This window comes from Chelmon rostratus, chromosome 14 (genome assembly GCF_017976325.1).
Source record: "Chelmon rostratus isolate fCheRos1 chromosome 14, fCheRos1.pri, whole genome shotgun sequence".
NCBI classification, from domain to species: Eukaryota; Metazoa; Chordata; class Actinopteri; order Chaetodontiformes; family Chaetodontidae; genus Chelmon; species Chelmon rostratus.
In genome coordinates, this window is record NC_055671.1 from 7,086,389 (window position 1) to 7,109,818 (window position 23,430).

General features: G+C 42.7%; 1 protein-coding gene across 1 annotated transcript in view; it reads left to right on the forward strand.

Annotated features, from left to right (window-relative positions):
- Positions 1-780: 780 nt before the first annotated feature.
- Positions 781-23,430, forward strand: part of gabrb4 (gamma-aminobutyric acid type A receptor subunit beta4) — a 53,186-nt gene continuing 30,536 nt past the window's right edge. The window contains exon 1 of the mRNA XM_041951981.1: positions 781-865. Coding sequence (XP_041807915.1) covers positions 793-865 — 73 coding nt within the window. The 5' untranslated portion in view covers positions 781-792. The remainder of the gene's footprint in view (positions 866-23,430) is intronic.

Genomic DNA, 23,430 nt, shown 5'->3' on the forward strand with positions numbered 1-23,430 from the left:
ACCCTCCCCGTAATGAGGAACCTCAGCTGGCCGGCCTCGGTCAGGTGTTGCAGGTCACGGCACCGATGTTATAGGCGGCGGTCAGACTAGTGCAGACTATACGTTCCTCCTGGGGATAGTCTGCCTCTGACAGCATGATGGGGGGCTGTTATAACACAGAGCTTTTTTAAATACGTGCCCATGACTAAGCCTGCGCTCCTGCCTGATAGGTGAGCCAAAGAAACTGTGACATCGTTACTTTTAAGGCCACTGTTCTGAAGGACTGACATCAATAAAGAACCTGACAGGTGTATCATCATCATATCCTCTCAGCTGATTAGATGAATATTCTGTAGGTGGGGCTACAACAGGGGAATTGCAAACGCAAGGCAAATTCTGAACCCTCATGAGAACACAAGAGTCTGTATGCTTTTAATATCATTTATGCACAATATACTGTAACCTCCAAAAAAAAAAACATCTACTAGCTGTTATTCAGTGCAGTGTGAATGTTTAGCTCTTATTTAAATTGTCTCCTCACTGTCAGGTGAGCCTAGATGCACTGCATGCAAGGCTGAGAGCCACACCGAGAACGTATGACATGTCAGCGCTTACTTTAGAGGAAATTTGTGGATTTCGTGGCGTCTTTTGTCAAAACCTCACCGTGTTGATGTAAGGGCCTCCTCGTCAAAGGCGGCATTCACGTCGTTAACGTTTAGGGGGAAAAAAAACTATGTGCAGTGATAGTTTTTGAGGTACAGTTGCCTAAAATGACTCTTTTCTGCCCTCAGCTCCTCCACTGGAAGCACCGGAATGTCTGTGGCCAAGACTACCGTGGACAAGTTGCTGAAGGGATATGACATCCGTTTAAGGCCTGATTTTGGAGGTAGGTGCTAGGTTTTGGGGTCATTCACACGTCGGGGCGTGTATGCGGCGATTCATTCCCCCTGAACCTGTGGAAGAGTTTGGCTTGTGGCGAAACACGGGGAGGAGCTTTGAAGTGACTGCTACCATGTCATTACTATGCATCTATTCACATATCGAAGATGGCTGCTCCTTGAGAAGTAGGGCACACACGGAGAAGAGCAGTCAAACACTGTGTTTCTTAACACCAGGGATAGTGAGGGTATTGATTTTTAATATTGTCATGATTAGAGACGTTTCATGGCCTCTTTGTGTTACATATCATTGTTTCTGAGCATTTGATTTGCAGATCAGGGAAAACCCTTCCGCCCCATTAACTTTTATTGGAAATTGTGAATCTTTTACATCCGCTCTTTGGAATAATGGTTATTTTGATAATTGCTGAAAATACGAGGCGTGGGTGACAAGTCATTAGTGTATGTCATTTGGGTTGATTGTTTTCCTGAAACAATTTAACCACAATAGATGTTAAGCTGTATAAAAATAGTTGGATTTTTGAACTACACGCTGGCCTGTCGCTAATGCTTTCGCTAATGATCGGGCTGCTTTAATGTAAAAACCAAGGTTTGGAGAAATGTTGGAGAGACAGGATGTTTGCAAATGATACACGCCACCTGTACCTACAATGTATATGATGAATTTAAAGGGGACGTTTCCTGTTTCATCGCTTTGACAGTATCATCTGGGGCCTGCCCTGTGCAAGGCCACTCACTGATGATGCCATAACTCAGCACTGACTGACAGCCACCGTGACGGCTCTAATTCAATACCGTGTGTGATTGCGCCTGGCCATTTCAGCACCAGCTTTGTTGTTCCTGACGTCCACATGCGTTCAAAAACTTTGCATTCAGAAAAGCTCGCCGCCGCTTACTACAGCCGCTGTCTGAAAAACAAAGAACAAAAGAGGCTGTTTTACTTCCAGGGCATGTTAACGGAGTGTGATGTTAAATTAATGAGAGCAAGTAACACAGTAGTGCGTCTGTCGCCACTTAAATCTGCTCCAGCTCCAGTGCTGCGTGGCCAAAAATCTACTGCATCGTAGAATTCCTCCTCACAGTTTACACTATCCAGCCATGACAGACGTGACGTTCAACTTGTCGGAAAAAAGAAACTTTATCGAATGGTAGGCAGAGACGATGTGGCATGACTCACCGACAAAATATGCGAACATGCTAAGCAGCCATGTTTATGTGTAAAACAGCTAGACTACATTAAACCAAATCATGTAATGATTGCATGATACATGATGATGTCCACTGCCTCAAGAACTTTCCACATCCTGATTCACTGTGGCAGTTTTTTCTGCTGTGCTAAATAACATCATCTGTTTAGAATAGAGTATGTTTTAATTAAATTCTACATGTAGAAGTGCATAGATTTACATCTTGTAGACATAATTTGGCTGATTATTGTATTTAACGGATAGAACGTGATTCTGTCGGTTAGGTATATATTATTCTTCAGTTTGTTGTTTTAATAGGCTGCAGGCAGCAGCTTGTCAGTCCTGCGACTACGCCGCACTTGATGAGAATGAGAGCAAGCAGTGAAAGACGTATAGCAGGTGCGCCTCCTCATATAACCTTCCTCTGGTTGGGTGCTCTGCCAAAAAACAGATGCTCTGATGAAGACGTATGTGCCAAAATGCGTTAACCTGATGTTAGCCATTGTAAAAATATGTTACAGATGAGGCTACGTCTTCGTTCTGTGTTTTGGAGCGCTGCCATTCCGGGGCTGTTTCATAGATTCACAGGAAGCGAAATGAGAGCGAGCAGCAAAGAAATGTCTCAGTCACTCTGTTTCTGGCAGTTGGATCAGCTTTATAATACACAAAGGTACAGCAGTTCAGAGCGTTTCACATTTAAGAACTTTCGATCGGCTCCAGCGCAAACTGGCCTGGCTCGCTCCAGTGCGACCGGACACAGCTTCAGAGTCAGTGCTTCTGTAACATATTCACTCCTTACTCTGCCCCACTAATGTAGCTAGCAGGTACCTGATGCTGCCGACAGCAGAGAGAAACTCAAAGAGTTGTCAGTTGGCAGCAATTTTAACTAATCTCAACGACTTTAAAGAGCTTCTCCAGTTTGAAATCGTCTTTTTTTGTCTTCCTCGCCGGCAACAGTGTTGTCGCTCATCTGTTCTGCAAGTCAAAGCAGACAAGAAGAGCTAAATGTGACCAAGAACTGCTCAAATGTTGTTGCATATGTCTGTTGATGCTGTATATATGTGTTTGACTAAAAAACAGCCAGCAGGCATGAACAAATCCTTCACTCTATGCATTAATTATGAGCCTAGGATTGGGTAAAAGAGGCACATATGTTGTATATTTCTGTTTAAGAGGCGCATTCACCTTAATTAATCACTTTATCTATAACAGAGGAAGAAAATGAACCTGATCCTGTCTTCTCACTGTAAGCAAAACATTGAAACAGTTCATGCATCTGTATCATTTCGTCATTGTGCAGTGGTTTAAATACCCATGCTTTATATCAAACAAACAGCAAAATAGATTAACACAAAACATGTAATGGATTCACTCTGTATCACTGGCATGACGCTAAGCCAAAATGTCAGGAAATGAATAAGGAATTGTTTTGATTCCTGGTTCTCTGTTAATTTTTAAAGCATTTCTAGAGCTGCCTCGCCTTGAAGATGATTTCAACAAACATTTCTACTTTGTTCTTGGTTAAAGCTCACCACTGTCTGTCTGCGAATGCACTGTGGTGGGTAGAGCAAGTTTTAAAGAGTGAGTATCCCAGGCAGAGAGTAGCTGTGCTTTACCCTCAGGCCAGGGAGCTGCAGTCCATCACATCTTGATATTTCCAACATCAGTCAGCTACTTCTGTCGCGCCACAACTGCTGACGACCTTCAGCCCTTCAGATTCGACGGAGAGGGTTTTAATTTGGCTTGATGCTGGACACTGACTGTGGCTCCCAAAAGCTGGGCCATATGTGAGATAAAAACTGGCTCAAAGGTGCGCAGCAATGGAAAAAGATTATGGTTTGAATGGTCACAAAGAGGGTGCTAAGAGTGATGCCATGGGATTTCACTGAAGTGTTGTGGCCACCAGTATGTCCAGATGAAGCCCACTCTGCAGTCAGACCCTGCCCTCTTCTCCCTGTTGATCTGCGAAATCCAAAAAAATGGTACACACACTGAAACGGCAGCCATCCCATCATTCAGGATTTTGCAAGGGAACTGATTTGTACCTTTGCAGAATGTGATATTTTTCCTGACTAATGCATCGGTTGCAAACTGTGTATGCATCTCTTCTTCATTATCTGTTTGCCTGGGTTATAGCCCTTGGATATAACTAATGGCAAATGGTCATAGAGCTGAGTCATAGACCACAACCCCTGAAAGATGCATTACATAGATTTAGATTCAGCAAGGTTACCAGAGCATTGCAGGCTAGAAAGTATATGTTTTTTGGAGATATTTTTCTTACTGTACTGCGACTTATTCCAACACCTGAAATTAAAGGTGTGCTTCAGTGAGAGAAAACACACGTTTGCATGGCACAAGCACACACATGTTTGTATTGCACTTCGTCATCAGCGTCTTCAAGTTTCATTTTGAGAATGTGTGTTTGCCATTGTTTAGGTTTGAAACCCATTTACAGTCAAAACTGTCTCAAGTCTTTGTCAGACTGTTGATCATGTCACTTGGTATTTTCACAGTGTGTACATGCCTGCTACCTCAGAGTTGATGAGTGTTATCTTCTCTTATTTAATATTCAACCTTAATGAATTAAGGTTGAAACATTTTAGTTCCTCTTTCTCCTAGTTGCACTTTCTCACTCACCAATGTCTCTTGCACGCTACTTTTTTTAAGCAATGAAATACCATTAACTTGAACGAGGTAGCAAATGGGAAAATAGAAAGTATGTGAAACTGCAGCATACATGATTGCCAACAAACATATGAGCCCTCAAACAAATTGCATTTCCTGCTGTATTGTGCAACTCATGTTCTTCTCTTCTTCCAGTACGTGAGCCTGTTCTGCCATGAAGGTTTTTTTCTGGGGGTTCAGTAAAGCACCAGCATCAGTAGAGCGGTTCAGAAAAGCACAGAGAAGTGTTGTTTTGAGCCGTTTGGTCGAGCTGATGGCGCGTTAGCTGGTTCGGCAGATGATTCAAGAGGATGTGTGAGAATGTGTTAGGGTGATGGGAAGATAGACCACATGGCAATATGGTCCTGTTTGGGGGTGTCAGTTTGTGGAGAAAACTAAAGCTTGGGCAGAGTAAATGGAGAGATATTGTTACTGCAATTTCCAATAAGGCTAAAAAGAGTTGTGTTTTGCGTTGTGTTACTGGTGTGAGTGATATGAGGACCTGGTCTTTGAACCGCTGTGATTCGAAGCCCTCACTGGTAGTCCAGAGTTTCAAAGTTCACAGCCTTTCCAGTAAAATCAACACCTATATTGTGGAGGGGTTGCACTAGTTGTTGGAGAACCGTGACTTTTCTGTTTTGATGTGTTTGATGACGTACTCTAAGACAGGCTTCGCCCAAGCTTTCATGACGGCAGAAGTGAGTTTAGTGATAGCAGAGGGTACAGGTCCTAGTCTCCTTGGCCAGGATTGGCTCAGGGAGATCTGACTGAACTGGCAATATTATTACTATATCCAAAGATACGGTGAGATTTTTAAGGATGAGCTGGACACCTTCAAAGGTTTTAAAGTGAGGATGCACATCGATCCAGAGGCCACCTCATACTTTAACATGCCCAGCTTTTGCTTTTTGCTATAAAGAGAAACGTATAGGAAGAGCTGGAGCATTTGCACAGATTGGAGATCATACCCTTCATCAGGAGCACAACATTAAAATGCAAAAGGATTTGTTCAGGTACCACCACCTAGTGCGCTGTCTGCAGGTTTTCCAGCCAACCAAACAATTTTCCCACCGTTTAGTACTCTTTACATGTAGAGGCAAATGACTCATTGACAAAATCACCTGATGAGGTGATCAGACTGTTGGCCCTCCATAGCACATGGCTTGCCACCCTTGGGCTAGTGTTAGTGGCATCCAGTCCCACCATTTTCTAGTAAACAATGGACAATCTGCTGCAAGACCGTGACAACATTTTGATTACCTGGGCAACAATAGCAGAACCCCCTACAAACCTGGATCATGTACTGAGTCTTTTGATACTGGGCTGTGCCTGAAAAGAAACAAACATATGTTCCAGGCACCGACTGTAGTGTGATACTCTGGAAACATAATCATTGCAGTGGGCCTGTAGCCAGTGGAAGATAAAATCAGCCTCAAAGAGGCCACCAGTCCTAAGACCCTTTTTGAACTGAGGGCATGGTAAACTACTATACTGCAGCAAGTTATCAGATGCCTTTTTTTTACAGTTCTGACCCTGCTGTACTACCTGCTGTAAACCGGGCCCTGCTCAGGAAAATTTTCATGGACTGATGTTCTGCTAGTCAGCTCAGTTGCCTGTGTATTACAATGCAGATAATGGTTAGGGTGTGAACACACTGCTTTCTCATAGGATGGTAGAGAAAAACCCACTGCTTGTGTCTCTGTGGACTTTTATGATATGTGCAGACTGTAAATGTGTGATGAGTTTGCTCAGTGAGAGTCATTGCATTCTGTCCATGGCCTCAGGTAGGATATGTATATGTACAGAGCGAGTAAAGGGATTGCAAATACAGATGCACTGAGCCGCTTACTTCTGCTGTACGCACCTGCTACAATGTGTATGCCCCTGAGACAGTGTTTTTTGTTGGAAACTGTCATGTAAGCTTGTACAGCACAGCAGTGTGCACGTTTGGATAGAAGAGGACCCTATCCTTTCCTATAGTGTGTCCTATGTTGGCACAAAACAGTGTCTGGAAGATGGATGCATCCTTTGGGGGACCAGAATGGTTGTACCTTCCTGTGACTGATCACAGATCATGGAGCGCTCCCAGTTGAAACCTCTCAGTGGAAAAGCTGTGCCTAGTTGTATGTCTTCTGGCCCAACATACACAGAGAGGTGGAGAACAAAGTGATCCCCTAGTGTTCGGCCAATCAAAGGATGGTTCCACCATCACATGCCCAGGGGGGCAGATTGCATCTAGGTTAGTCCTGACTTGGTAGATGTTCCTCAGACTACCTTTGCTTGTGAAATGACTTAAAGGATAACTTTCGTTTTTTCCAACCTGGACCTTATTTCTAGCATTAAATACGACCATTTACTCACCCAGACAACTTTGGTGGCATTTGGAGTCGTTTTGAAGAAATTAGCCCCTCTGAGTCGGCTAGTTTAGCTGTAGTTTGGCACAGCTATGGTTCATTATTGCGTATTCATAGCCGACCGCCGCAGAGTTAGCCGTGTTGTGGCTGGCTGCTCGAGCGCGCGGCGTTCGGAAATAACATCATCTGCGTCAAAGGTAGTTGTCTAGAGACGCCGGATGTTGATAACATGCCACCACGGGCTCAGAGGGGAATAGCACCAGCATATCATAACAAAATGTTGGAATATGAACGAGTTTCGCCGCAGATTATGCGTTTATAGAGGCTGCGCTTGGATGCCCCGAGTACTCGCATTACACGGATATACGCGCCGCTCCTCTGGGGCTAATTTCTTCAAAACGACTCCAAATGCCACCAAAGTTGTCTGGGTGTCTAAATGGTCGTATTTAATGCTACAAATAAGGCCCAGGTTGTAAAAAACGAAAGTTGTCCTTTAAGACGAAAGTCTTAGAGAGACAGTCACACAACACTGTCGCACCAGTGGACCCGGAACTGTTGGATTGATCCTCCTTCACCTGGAAGGTCTCCTGTGACACTGGGATTCTTCAACAGGTGTCACTTATAAACACTGTGTTGTTGAGTTAAACATGTCTTTGTCAGGTTTCACGGTTGCTAGTTACTCCGATGTGTTAGCTGAACATCAGGCAGACGTCACTGAGCATGCTCGGGGACGCTCTCTAATATTTACAATTGTCTTTGCTTTGCTAGTTTACCCAGCAGAGAGGAATGAGCTACAGCTTCCGCTTTGATTGTAATGAATATGACACCCAAATGGTACAGATTAATTATTAACCAGTCTCTAAATACATTTACAAATATGGTTACCTTTTAGTAGATGGTTATTTTAATTGAACAGAAATGACATTTTTATATGTAACAACAGCAACAAAATGAATGACGCCATTCATCCAGACGCCATCCACTGGCTAGTTCATTAGTCACAACAGCAGCGATGTCTGTACTTTATGCTGCTTACTTCAGACATTGGGTCACCTGGTGTGTGGCTACCTGTATGTCTTTTATTTGTTTCTGCATGCCAGAGATTATTTCTTTGTCCGCGTGCTTGGTCAGGGAAAAGGGCAGGGTGAGCTGACATTGCTATTATGATTTGTGCATGAAAACTGGAATCATATAGAGTACTGGGTCAAAACCATGCACCACAGTATTAAAGAAAAATCCAAAACACACATGTGATGTCCGGTCAGTTGGCGGAGCGAAGAGGCCCCGGCTCAGCTCTCACCTCAGTCCCACATTCGTCCTTCTGGAGGACATATTTCAAATCAAGCTGCCATCATCACGGGTTTTATGATCTCAGCTTCCACCATTTACAAAGCAGGAGGGGCGACAGATCACAGTGGTTGTGAAGACGCCATTCCTCCTGCTGAGCCTGAACCAAGAGCAGGACATATCTGGACTACACAGAACCAACTGATTCATATGAATCATATAAAAATGATGCTTATTATAAATCTTAAAACCCTCACTCATCATTGCTCTTTGTACGCGCAGGAACCAGTTGCAAAATTACCTGAATCTTTGGGAGCTGGTCTCACTGAACATATTTAAAGTCTTGCTAAGTGACTTGGAAGCATCTGGCTGTAGATGTTTTGTGTACTGAAGACATTTTTTTCTGATATTTCCTGTTTCTTTGATCTGTTCTCCGTTTTTTTCTTCTTGTTTATTTCATGTCTGCATCCGTTATTTATCTGCACGCTGCACTACAGCATTATCAGAATAAATACATAGACCGAGTTAAATAACATGTTATGGATGGACTGTGCAGACTGTGTATTATGGCAAAATTTGTTTTCAAATATAAATGCTGATCATGAAGAGCATAGAGTGAAGTTGAAAGCCCCCCCCTTCCCGCCACTAAATATAGTTGACAAATGTCCAGGGGGTATTCTGAGGCAAGCACTTTTGAAATGGTGACTTTGGAATGAGCTTGTAGTCATAGAATGTATTTTTCAATGCCGACCCAATGTAGACTGTGCTGTAGCACACCAAGGTTAAAGTCATATAATAACACACTGATGCATGCAGAACAAAATATGTACAATATACTGCATGGAAATCATAAAGAAGTCAGAGGGATTATGGCTTTGAATTAAAAGCCTCATGACACTGCAAATACAAATGATTTATAGCATTAAATGGGAGGTGATGCAGTGAAAATGTGCACATTTCTTCTCCCCATGATAAACCTACAGTACATACCACAGTGTTAAATGTGATTAGAGAAAAGTATAAGTTGCACTGCATGCAACATTATAGGGGAAACTCACTCAGCAATGGATCTGAAGCTTGTTAACTCATTAGAGTGCATATTTGCTTTATTCTCTTTATTACGTAGAAAAGCTGGTTGGGTGGGCTTTTAATGACTAACCAGGCAATGTGCTTGGTGGTCCATCACTTGCATCCGAGTTCATTTAAGTTGGAGTGTGAAAATAAGGATATTTAGCTTCTTTCTTAGCATAATAATTCCATTTACCCACTTACGTCTTATAGGTGACTGCAGATGGCAGCGGTCAGCAAAGCATCAAAAAAAGCTTTGTTATTTTCTCACAGTATCTTATAAGACAATAAGAAAGACAATCATGTTGACTTGTTCCACAAACACATTAATTGAAACAAGTTAACAATTGAGTCGCTATTGACAAATATGCTGTATAGCAGCAGAATTTCATATATGGTGTATAGACTGCTCTGGAGGTCGTATTTGTGGTGTATGTAGTGGTAGTTGATTATGTCAGCATTTACATTGTCTTCTTCAGTTTCCTATACTGAACATGGAATATAATTTAGATTATCAGCACAAATGCAGTTCTCTGATGCTTCCCCTAGCTGCTCTCCTTCCTTACTTTGTCCTTGTCTGGTGTAATAAACAGCGATACTGCCTTGGTGTGTATTAAATAGTATTCTGTCGGTGGTGCAGCTGAGAGAAAATGAATTTTGCAGAGCATATTGTAGATGTGCATAAACAGGATGACAAAGAAACTGGAGAGCCTGTAAATGTCTAACAGAAGGTGCTGTGCTGGGGTAATTTATGAAGTGTTGTCAATTGGTGGCGATCGCCCTGCAGACTTCAGAAATCCATGTGACTGCTCAAGATTGCCAGCGATTATCGGTCCTGTGATTATTGTGGATAACTTCAATAAAGGGCTTTAGAGGTGCGTGTGGGGATGGAAAATGTTTCTGTACGAGATGTATTAGTGAAAGTTCACTCGTGTATCTTTTAGGCAGAAAGGACAGAAAGGGATGCGTCCTGTCCTTGTCCTGTAATGTCACAGCAATGTAGAGGTCCACTGAGAGTAAAACAGAAAAGATGAAAGTGGTGACTGTGAGAGTCTGGGGGGTCCTCTGGGGCTGTGGGAGCATTTTCACAGCGGTCATCAGTTCTTTGAAATATAATTATTTTGGTTGAGAAGCGTCATGTAAACCCTCTGTCACTGTACTGCCTCCTATTGTACCGATCAAGACGTCAGATGCCAACATGAGTTTTGGCTCCACAGTGACTTATTCTAAACAAGTATGTCCTTAAAAATCCCCCCTTTTCAGCAGAGCTGTCTGGACACAGTTCCACAATATGTTTTAAAAGCAGGTACAATATTATTCTGATTATTAATCTTTAAATTCACCGTCCAGACTGAATGAAACTGCAGCGACTAGGCTGCTGCAGCTCCACATTGTGTAAAGCTGTAAATATAGAGTCTGTGACATCACCTAAAGCTTTCAAGAGGAGCTTTTTGACGTCTGGAGTTTATTATTTTTATTATCAAAGACTCCGACATGAAGCAGATTCATCGGAAGAAGTGAAAACAACCGAGATTGTGATTGCATTGGAATTTGTGAAGACGTCCATTTTCTTCCATACAGTTGGAGATGTCTTGGAGCTGTTAACTCTGTCTACGCAGTGCATGTTTGCCATGTCACCAAACACACGCATGCACATAACCTGAGTCTTATAGAGGCGCTTCACCCAAAATCCAAAAAGAACAAGATGATTTGTTGCAAGAAGTTCTGCAAATATGCAATGAAAGGATAAAAACCAGGGAGACACGACGATAGAACAACACAAAGTACGAGCTTAAAAGAATACCGGTTGAAACACCTCTGAAAGACAATAAAACAAAAAACAAATCCAACAGGAAGGTCTGATTTATGGTGCTGTGTTAATTTTGTGTATTCAAATTTGCAAAATATGTTGCTTCTGAAATGGAAAAGAAAACTTATCGTCATTAACATAAGGCATTGGTGAGTTTACAAATTGTTCATGTACATCACATATTAAACTGTCCATGTATAACTCCTACTGTATGTATTGGCAACCTCAGCTTGTAATGCACAGCATATTGTAATACATGGTAACTGAGGGCCATGTTGCTTCCATAGCTGCTCATAATGCTGTACTCATATTCGTCCACCCCAGCTGTCTTCCAGGGCTCCGCTATGACTGGACTGAGTATTTATCACGGCGTACTGTAAAGGAATTTGACACGAGCCTTTAATGGTTCCAACTGAAGGAGCATTAGCGTGCATTTTGCAGTTTAACGATCTCGAACATTAAAAGGCATCAATAGGTGCCAGGACCGCAGGGATGTGAGCGTCTGACTCCATCAGTAAGGCTTCAGCTTGTGGCAGTAACCGTGAGCACCTGATCTCTGGCTATAGGCGGCTTTCGTTTTACCAGTCTGATGCAGGTCGGTGCCAGTTCAGCCGGCAGCCGTGTCATCAAAGTACGGTCACCTGTCCCTGTCTGCCATACGCAGCCTGGGTTTTACTGATCTCATTTCCCATTGACCCAAATGAGTCCCAGCTGCAGCTTGATCTTGTTTGTAATGGAAAAGCAGTAAATGTAGCCATGAAACTGCACATCAGTTGCAGTGAGACTGCTGAGTAGAATAGACACTTAATTGACCGAATATGAAAGGGAGAGCCCAGATGTATGAGTAAAAGCAGGAGCCGCAGCACTTTATATTCTGTTTCTAATGTACTACACTGTATGTAATGTAAGTGTGATTGATCTTAGGCTATCCTTTGTGTCCTATGAGATAAGACTAAATGCTTTTAACATGTGTGCGGCTATTTACAGAAATCACTTCCCGCACTATAGATTTACCCTCTGTGAACATGACCGCTGATTGATGTGTGCGGGACTTCACTTGCAACCTGCATTTCGGCAGCTGCAGCTATTAAGTGATATATGACAGCTGTTCCTCCAAGACCCGCGGACACTTTTGCAATACTGAGGACAATCTCTTCGTCTGCGGGCCGCCTCATGTCAAATGGCGGGCTGCTTTGCATAGGGGCCGATAGCACAGGCCATCGTAACTCAGTCTCAAAGTAGTGCCTATTCAGCGCAAAACAGCAGTGTGTTGTCAGAATCCCAGGATGGATGTTGGGGCATGTACAAGTGATATCTATCCTGATGAAGAGAGAACGCCCGGTGATTTATTTCTCAGGAATCACAGGAAAAATGCTCAAGCTGGGCGCTTTTCCCTTTTCCCTTCACTTAGATTTTCTATTTGAATTAAATGAGGTGTGTATGTAGGCAGGCAGAGGGGGGCAAGGGTGGTGAGAGATAGCATGCAGGAGAAAGGACATACTTCATCTTCCTATTCAAAGTGTTGTTTTCAGCAACTTTGAAATGAAGGAGAAAAATGCTGATAGAATTGCACCAGAATGTATCGCAGTGGACTGCAAAGTACAAAAACCCTAGGTCAGACATTGGGGAGGCATCCTGCATGCAGGGCATTTTCTTTTCCTTTTTTTCCTTTTCAACTCCCCTCTTAAGGTCCCCAGCGACTCACGTTTTGGTGATTGATGGGAGGTGTGTCCTTGACAGGTCCGGGATTGGCTGGCCAAGGGCGAGATGCGGCTATCCAATTGTTTCACATAGATAAACAAGGAAAGAAATGTCATTTACAGCATCTGGAGATAGATGCTGTCATCCTCACTACCAGGAAGCCCGCTTAAAAGCCCATCTCATTATTGAACTCCAGCAGCCAGCCGCATGCGAGGGGTTTCCACATAAAAATGATGTGTGCAGAGCGGGAGGACAAAACAAGATGCTGAAGTCCACAACATGAAGCATTTTTGTCTGACTACGTCTACTACTACAGGACTTTACACCGGGTGGAAATGCTCATGCATTAAATTCATGCAACGAACCAGTGTTTCCAGTCAGCAGTGTCGCTGTTCTAAATTAGTTTACAATGCATAGTAAGTGTGGGTAACCATATCAACAGTGCTTGTGCATTGTGCTGTGCACACCGTGCTATAATCATGATAATGCTTTCCGAGGTGGTCTGATACTGAAAATAGCAGCAGCATTACCTTTAAAAAAAAAAGAAAAAGATCACTTACATGCAAGTGTGCGAAGAAGTGGAGTGATTCTCAACCGTCAGCCAAACTTTACTACTCCTCACTCTAACATTTTGGAGTTAATGCACTGAGACACTTTTGGGTCTGTCACGTGGATTCTGCGCAGGTCCGTGCAGCACATTTCCCCGTACGTGAAGCACCCTGCGACGAACAGCTGCGTTACACTCGTGCACATGAACGCAGAACAAGGCCGAAGCTCAAAATATCGAGCTTTGTCATCACGAGAAGTCAAGAGCTCAAGTAGCTGTGGCTGTTTGTTGGCACTGTTTTTAAAGTGCATGCTTTCAAAAGATGATCCATTATTCAAGATTTTTTTTTTTTTTTTTTTTTTTTTGGCTGGGTACATTGACGTTGCGGGCACGCTGCGGCTGCTCTTATCCAGTCATCAGTTTCAATCACAGACGCAAACCTTTTGAAATAACTTAAACATGTGTCATTGTGCCGACCTGACAGGCTGTGGTTCATGGTCACATGGCCTGTGTGTGATCCTCACAGGGTATACTGTGTTTGTCAGACCTATATTCGTAAACTCAAACATCAACTACCTTCATTTACTACCTGCAAAGTGCTCGTTTAGTTTATAATTCATACTGTCTGGTCTCCATTAAAAGCAGAGGAGCCCATCTGGAATAGATCTGTTCATATTGCCTATAAGGTCACATGACTCTACAGTTCAAATATAGACAATCAGCCGACCGATGAGCTAAACTGTCTTCCTCCAGCAGCACTGCACACCTTCCCTGTTTCTCTCCACCTCCTTCATTCCTCCGTCGAGTCTTTGAACACACCCGAGCACGCGCTGTCACTTCTCCTTTTGATTGCACTTTCTTCATTTGCTCTACGTGGGCTTATTTTTTATTTTTATTTTATTTTCCGCCGTTATTGAGTCTGTCATTTAGAGCCTGTTATCCAGCTCTGTTGACTTTTGTTTGTCACATTGCTTTTTCTTTGTTTTGTTTGAGGTTTGAGACGGTTCTTTTTTTATCTCACCTGCACACTGTGACTCTCTCTGTTCCTTTGGCGCATCACCATTTCATGTGCAAATAAATGAACTCCACACTCTAGATGGCAACGCAGGAGAAGCAAAGAGGCGGAAGAGAGTCTAAGGCGTGACGCACATGACTTTCTCAAAACTCTCATATCTGCAGGCCATGAGGCTTTTTTTATGGAAAAGCAACCTCTAAAGTCCACTTTTAGAATGGCTGTTGTCACAGCATGGTACAAATTGTGACGTAATTTTATTTAAACGTAATTTAAAGACTGATTTATCAAAATTGCAGCCGACAGCATGATCTCTTATTCCCCTGCATGCACGCCAGAGTTAGTGCAATGGTCACAAATTAATATATTAATAAAGAATTAATTCACGATTCCTGCTCTCTTGAGACACATTAGCCATGATCGTCGAGGAGGATCTGCATGTAATTACCACAAGTTAATGTAATTATGCAGGCAGCTTCGGCAGGACTTACCGATGCATGCCAGGGAAGCGACTCGGATGGACTGCACGTGTGGGTTACTCAGGAGATTGACTTTGAATCATGGCAGCGGTTTACAGAAACAAAGATGGCTGTCGTTTCAAGAAATATACAAATGTCTACACATATTTTCCCACTCGGCTATTTTTTCAAAACGGCCACTTCAAAATGATAAAGCGGCATGGAAATAGTAGCATTGATTAAAGCTGTCAATGTGCGACTTGCTGAAAAAACTAGGCCTAAAAGTAAATAAATTATAAGTTGGACCATAAAGGACTATTAAATGAATTATACACTTCTTTAGCCAATAAGTTTCCTAATGGCTTCAGGATAAATCCTGCAGTGGGCACACTCTGTCCTCAAGTGCCCATACTGTACACGGGCATGCTGCCTTTTTTTTTTTTTTTCCTTCTTCCATCAAGAAATTAACCTTCAAGAGTCTTTATTCCTTTCCTTTTTAGATTTTAGTTTGCAACAGAACTATGACTCACGCCTCATCTTATGCGTCCTCTGTTTGTACAGAACAGTGCCATCAAATCTGCACCTCTTTCTGCCGTATGAAGCATCACTTTGACATATTTGAATGTTATGTCTGACTAATTTGCCTCGGCTGGAGCCATTTTGCTGTCTCCTATAAAGACGTTGTGGGTTAAAACTCATGTAAACAAATAACTGAGTGTATTTTTGATTGATTTCCGTGTTGAGATATTTCCACTCACGCATTGCATTTACACATACTTTATGCATTTAAACAATATTTTAATTGAGCACCTGATTACATTAAAGTCTGCGAAACTAAATGAAACTAAACCCTCTGCTGTAATTCACTCTCTATCCCTTCGGACTACTTTAATAATGTTCCCCATGGGAGTGTAATTTATGAGTTGGAAAGCCAGCCAGTAATATGTGCAGCGTTTCATAATTCACTGACAAAATCTGTGTATGTAAGTAGGAAGCATTGTTCATGTGCAGCTTTTCAGTGTGGAATCGGCGTAGGTTTCATATATCAGGTGCGAGGTTTGTGACAGGATAGGACGATAAGATGAGGCCACCTTTACTTATCCTCTGTCTCACTGGCTTCCTGTGATGTACTGCCTCTGCTCTCCTGCGTTCCCTCGTCATTTTCTTTTTCTGTCTCTTCCATCCTTTTTTACTCCTCGTGCCAGAGATGCTTTAATGATTCCCCTTTATTCGCCAGCGATCGCTGATCTTAGCTGGCTGTTTCTTGATCCATAGTCGCAGCGTACTTTATATTTATAGCTGTTCAGTAGAACTGTGCAATATGACCAAAAACTTAGATCCTGATATAGGTCATTTCATATCCAGATTATAATACATATCACAAAATAACACTTTTCCATGAATTCAATAAATAAATAGTTACAATGAACACATAGAAAAGCCTTTTTCTTATTACATTTTTAATTATATATTGAACAGATAAAAGGTATGTCCTCAGATTTGAATTTTTTCTCCTTTTAATTAAAACCTTTATGCGAAATTTCAGTCGAGCAAAACAAAATATAACATATTAATGTATGAAATTTAAAAAAGTAAGCCGGAAACATTTTTCAAATATAGCTGCGAACAGCATAAATATAGGGCCTAAATTGTGAATATGGTTAAAAATATCAAAAGCAAACATATAACGCCCTTTAACGGTAGAACTGCATGAATTGTAGCAGCAAACAAAAATAAATACAGGCCTGGTGTAAATATTAGGTTGGAGTTCGGCAGAGTCCTTCTCCTGGTCGGAATAACCCCGTTCTGTGCTACATTCACCCTCCTCCATGTTTGTTTGTGTTGCATCCACACAGCCTGGAAGAACACAAAGAGTCTGTTGCTGTAAGGAGTGTGATTTACAACACGGCAAAATAAACAACCGAGCATAATATGACGCGATGAGTGTTTTTTTCTAATATATATTGTCAGATCACACAGCCCCACTGTTCAGTAGCTGCCTTTTGCAGTTAGGTTATTATCTTCAGATAATGGCGAATGCTGCAGTGATGCCATGCATCTTTGATTTGATCAGGAAAGTCTCACTGAGATTGAGATCTCATTTTCAGGGGAGACCTGAGTCCATGTGAGAAGTAGTTCGGGATTCTGATGAACTTCGTAGAAAGTAGTAAAAGTAGCAAGATACAATCATTTCAATAAAACATATATCATCGCATTACATGCATGTGATCTGTTGAAGATACAGATGTCACACATAATCAGTATACTGAAATATTTTCCAGTGAGTGAGTGTGTCTGTGAGTGTCCTCGCTAAATGTTGGAATTACTGTGTGAAGTCTAGTTAGAATTGGATATTGCAGTGCAGTGCTTGTTATTTTAACAAGGGACACTGATACAGTGTGAGCCCATTTCCACGCTCCATTTTCAGTTAGGGTTCCACCACAGGCGGACTAGTCCCAGCCTAAACTCTCCACCTCGTGTGCCTGGTCGTCACCGATGTTAGCATCATCAGTCATACAAAAACCTTAATGAGGTGTGATTCTGTGTTGCATGCAGCACACAATGACAGGCCACTTTGACATATGTTTTAGTTAAGACACACCTTCTCTTTGCTTGAAATGTCACAGTATAAATTGTGCCTTGTGGCCGTGGCCTTAATAGACACACATCAAATTACATCTTAATCAACTTAAAAGCACGTAGCGTCTTAACCTGGTTTGTGGACAAAGTCTTCCACTTTGACATGCGACATTCTGGATCTCAGTCACATCTTTTCTCCTGTGTCTTTATTACTCCGTGTTGGAAGGGACGAACATTTGCTTTGTGAAAAACAACGGCTGCTCTGTCCATAAATGAAAAATACACAAGCAGTGTTGCATGATGCAAAGCAATGGCAGTGGATGGGTAGAAAAAGAAGCATTTCATAATGAAATAATTGTGGGTTGGGGTGGGAGGGTGCATTTTGTGCCAGGTCTCAGTATGTTAGCCCGAAGAAATGTTATTTGTTCGTAAGGCAAGTTTTAAATGTTTTTGCATATTCATTAAGGCCGCGTGGTGGCTGAGTGGTTAGCACTGTCGCCTCACAGCAAGATATTCCTGGGTTCAGATGAGCCGATCTGTTCAAAGCTGTGATCTTTCAGTGTGGAGTTGACATGTTCGCTCCATGTCTGAGTGGGTTTCCTCCGGGTGCTCCAGTTTCCTCCCACAGTCCAGAGACATGCAGGTTAGGTCAGCTGGAAACTCTAACTTGCCTCTAGGTGCGAATGTGTTTGTCAGCCTGTATGTGTGTTAGCCCTGTGATAGATTGGTCACCCATCCAGGGTGTACTCTCTTGCCCAGTGCATGCTGGGATGTAGGCTCCAGTTTCTCACAACCCCTGAACAAGAGCATGTAGAAAACGTAGGAATATGTCTTAAATTATTAAAATAGATATGTATTATAAAAATCTCAGTTTTCATCTATGGTTCATGGTTTCTGCCTCGTGATGTGAACACACTCAAGTGTTCTCATTTTGTGAACTTGTGAGGATATTTCAGGTCTTGAGGGTGCAGGATGAATGAATTCGGCCAGCACAGGCAACTACAGTCGCTCCCCGCGGTGACCTAAATAGCTTCATTCATAAAGACAATCTGCATTCACAACCTTGTGGACTAATGCATGAAAGTGTAGAGCTGTACGCCAATGTACCCATTCCACTGATGCTAATATCACCATTTAGTTAATAAGCATGAAGCCAGGTGAATACATTTTTATATAACTGCTAAACATCATTTAGAGTACAGGATGTGTCCACATACCCATAATTCATGTACACCACCATAAGTGAATGGTAAGGGTGTTAAGAGTGTCAGAGTTCGGCTGTGCGGCTCACACATGACACACACAATGATCCTCAGATCTCAGGCTTTTCACATTCACACGGAGCTCAATTGAAAAAATTCAAGCAACTTTATGATAAATTCATCACAGCCAGGAACTGATGTTCCAGCGTGATCACATCCACTGCAGTTATAGTGAACACAACATGAACACTGGTGCAATAACGGAGCTGCATTCAGTCGACCTGCCATAAACACTGTGTTGAATAATTGAATTTTAAGGTGTCAATGTTACTTTTTAGATGTTGCGCATTTGGTCACAGTCGATGCCTATCAAAGACGCCCGATGCTTTGGGAAGCAACGGTGCCTTTTCTATATTGCAGGAAAATGGAAATAATTGATGAGGCCACCGTATTAAAAGAGGGGGGAAGAATTCTGTGCGACGTAATATATTCTTCTATTGGTTGATTTTTTTTTGTGGAGAAAAGGGCTTCATGAGAGAAGTAGCCATTGAAAACAAAAGCAAACACAGACTCGACTGGATAAATCATCATGCTTCTCTTGCAACACTGTAGGGAAAATGCTGCACAGTTGCTATGGAACCCTCTGTTGCTAGGCAATGGGTTGATTATCAGAGGTTTTTTTTAAAATATATATATATATATATATATAGAGGCAGAGGCAGAGTGGTGATTTCTTTGCTGTCCAGCAAATTTGTTTTCAGAACTGACAGGTTTTACAACTGACACGATCTGTGGAATAACATAACAACGCTCTCCTCGATTTAAATGTAGTTTGATGTGCTTTATGCTGTGGACTGACATCTGGAGCATACTGAATGTTCAAATGCTCCATATTTCTATGAAATGTAAACATCATGGAAGGTTTCACTCGTAAACATTGATGCTGGGGTAAAGCGACTCCTCCCTATGCAAACCACACAAAATCATATCTAGCTTCTCCAATGACCCTCTTTAATCAGATTTCATCATGCACTGATGCCAGATGAGGTGCAACGAGACGTCTTCTCATCTGCTGAAAACTCATTTTTCTTGGCACAAGTACAGAACCAACCCAGATATGCCAAAAGAGTTAACTCGGTCCCTAATCTCAGCACCTGTTTGCTGGTAATTTATGATGCTCCATTTATTAAAATATCCAATTTCTAAGCAGTGGAGATAGTGGGGGAATATCATTATGTCGCCCTCTTGTGGTTGCATTGTTCATTCATTCATGCATGCAAACTAATTAAGCCTTTCATTCGTATTTTTTAATTGTTGCTTCTGCAGTGCAGTTCTTTGCAGACATGCCATGAGGATGAAGGGTGTGCTGACAATCACCACAATATCTATCTATCATTAATGTTCATAGTCCAGGAAACCACTCATGTTGTTCTGTTACTGGTTTTATTTAGTAGTGTTCTGTGAATGTGTTGTTTTGTGTGAGGACACTGTCCCTTTAAGAGAAAAAGTAAATAGGGAAGTGTAAGCACATGGTGATAGGAGAAGTGTTCATCCAGCAGCCTGTTTCCATCTTAAAACATCCGCTCACATTTCATGCCATACGAAGCATCGTCGGTATGTTATATTTTCAGGTGTTCTTGTGGTCTGTTACAACTTATTATTTAAGTTTTAAGTGAATGTGATGTTTAAAAGGAAATAGTTTGATTTCTGATAAAAAAAACAGTAATTTAATTTCTGCATGCAATGTTAAAAACATGTAAAAGAGAATAAGAAGTCTAAGCATGTTTCTTTTATTTGTTCTCAGTTTCACACCTTCTCAAATCAATAAACCTGTGGACCAACACATCATTGTCTTCAGAGTTTTGATGAACAGAAGGTGTTTAGCGTACTGCTAAGTTATATTAGGACATATAACAAGGGCAGCACAGTGAAACGACGCCTTCAGCGCAGAAGATAAAGCAGTTTACACTGGAAACAGAAAATGGAAAATACACTACACACGAGGTCATCTGCCTCATGGTCTTCAAAACGGACAAATGCCTCTTCCACTGGAGCCGCTGCTGCAAAGGCCCGTGCAAAAGCAGAGGCAGCCAAAGCACGTTTACCTTTTGCTAAGAAGGAGTTGGCCTTACAGGTCGAAAAGGCGCAACTAGAAGCAACGATGAACATGCTATCATTAGAGCAAGAATCAGCCGCAGCTGAGGCCGAAGCCGAGGTCTTAGAGGCAGCTGCTGAAGGTAGCAACCGAAGTAGCTCTAAGCCCTGCACACAATTGTTTGCCGCTCCTCTCGATCCTATGGAGCGTACCAAGAAATACGTCGCTGAACAGGCCAAAGAGGAAAACAGAGTACAGTTTGCACCAGAACCTCAACGGCTCTATCAAGATAAGAATGAACAGCCGCCTGCAGAGCAAGCATCTGCGTACCCAATCATAACTACACACAGCCAAACAGAGCATAGCCAAGTCGGTGCTGACTCTTTCTCTGCAACTCCTAACCAAAAAGTAATTGCTCAACAACTACAGCCTTCTCCGGATACGCATCACTATTCCAGTAGCATGCAAGATGGCAGTCGCACGCTCGGACCAAGTTACGGTCCTCCTCTATCCTCTACGCCCAGCCACACATCTCACCATGTTCATCAGGATCAGGCGAACATGAACGACTTTGTCAGATACTTGGCTCGACGAGAGCTAGTCACTACAGGCTTGATCCAATTCAACGACCAACCATATAGCTACAAAGCTTGGAAACGGTCCTTCGGAAATACAGTCAGAGGTCTAGATTTGACTCCCAGTGAGGAAATGGACTTGTTGGTCAAGTGGCTGGGGAGAGAGTCCACTGAGCACGCCAAACGCATCAGGTCAGTTCATGTTAACTTTCCAGAGAGAGGACTCAGAATGATATGGGATAGACTGGATACGTTTTATGGAGCCCCTGAAGTGATCGAAGATGCACTTTTCCAACGCATCAATAGCTTTCCAAAAATCTCCAACAGAGACTATTTGAAACTCCACGAGTTCAGTGATCTCCTTATGGAATTGGAAGCAGCAAAGGCAGATGGAGATCTCCCAGGCCTGCAATACCTAGACACATCACGGGGAATAAATCCATTAGTCCAAAAGTTGCCATTCAACTTGCAGGAAAAGTGGCTTTCTCTCGGGTCCAACTATAAACTTCAGTTCCAAGTCTCTTTCCCTCCCTTTGGAGTCTTTGTCGACTTCATTAGGCAACAAGCTATAACACGCAACGATCCAAGCTTCAAGTTCACTGGCCAAGCAGATGCCCCTCCAAAAGGAGACAAGCCTGCATGGAAACTAAATAGACAAAGAGAAATCTCCGTACACAAGACAGACGTTCTTCCTTCAGCTCCTCTTGTCACAGACAGGCCTGATGTTAGGCTCGATGATTCCGAGAAACAGTGCCCAATCCATAAAAAGCCTCATCTGCTCCGGAAGTGTCGGGCTTTTCGTGAAAAGACTTTAGAGGAACGTAAAGCATACCTGAAGGAGAATGGGATTTGCTTTAAATGTTGCTCATCCACACAACATTTAGCTAAGGATTGTAAATATGCAACAACGTGCCTTGAGTGTAAGAGTGAAAGGCATATCTCTGCCCTCCACCCTGGACCAGCACCGTGGATTAAAGAGCCACCCTCCTTTGCAGAGCATGGCGGGGAGCAAGACTCCACACCATCTTCAGAAATCACAACCAGCTGCACCAAAGTCTGTGGTGGTGATCAGAAGGACAGATCATGCTCAAAGATTTGCCTTGTCAACGTTCACCCTGCAGGCCAGCGCAATAGAGCGGTGAAAGTCTATGCAATCATCGACGAGCACAGTAACAAATCTCTAGCTCGTTCCGAGCTCTTCGATGTCTTCAATGTTCAAGGCCCTACCTCTTCATACTCTCTCCGGACCTGCTCTGGACTGACAGAAAGTACAGGACGAAGAATTTCAGGCTTCCACATTGAGTCGATGGATGGAAAAGTTAATCTCCCCTTACCAAGTCTTTTGGAATGCAATGATATTCCTAACAACAGAATGGAGATCCCTACACCGAGTGCTGCTGCTAATTACCCTCACCTTCAATCAGTGGCTCACCTCATCCCAGAGCTCGATCCAAGCGCTCCCATCGTGCTTCTCCTAGGGCGAGACATCATTTCGGTCCACAAAGTGCGCAAGCAGGTAAATGGCCCACGTGATGCACCCTACGCCCAAAAACTGGACCTGGGGTGGGTGATAATTGGAAATGTGTGCAGCGGAGGTGTTCACAAAGCCACTACAGTGAATACACTCTACACTAGCACTACAGAACAGAAACGCCCCTCCATCTTTGAGCCATGTCCAAACGTCTTCCGTGTGAAGGAGAGACACAATCAGTTCCAACGTCCAGACCACACCAAAGTGCACACTACGGAAAGGTTCAAGTGGAATAAAAGCGTTGAGGAGTTAGGCTGCACAGTGTTTCAGCAGACCAATGAAGATAACAAAGTGGCTCCATCTATCGACGATATCTCATTCCTGCGAATAATGGAGCAAGGTTTAAAAAAGGATGAGAGCAATAGCTGGATAGCTCCACTGCCATTCAGAACACCTAGGCCTCGGCTCCCAGATAACAAGGTCCAAGCCCTGAATCGGCTGTCATCGCTGAGACGCAGCCTTGAGAGGAAGCCAGTAA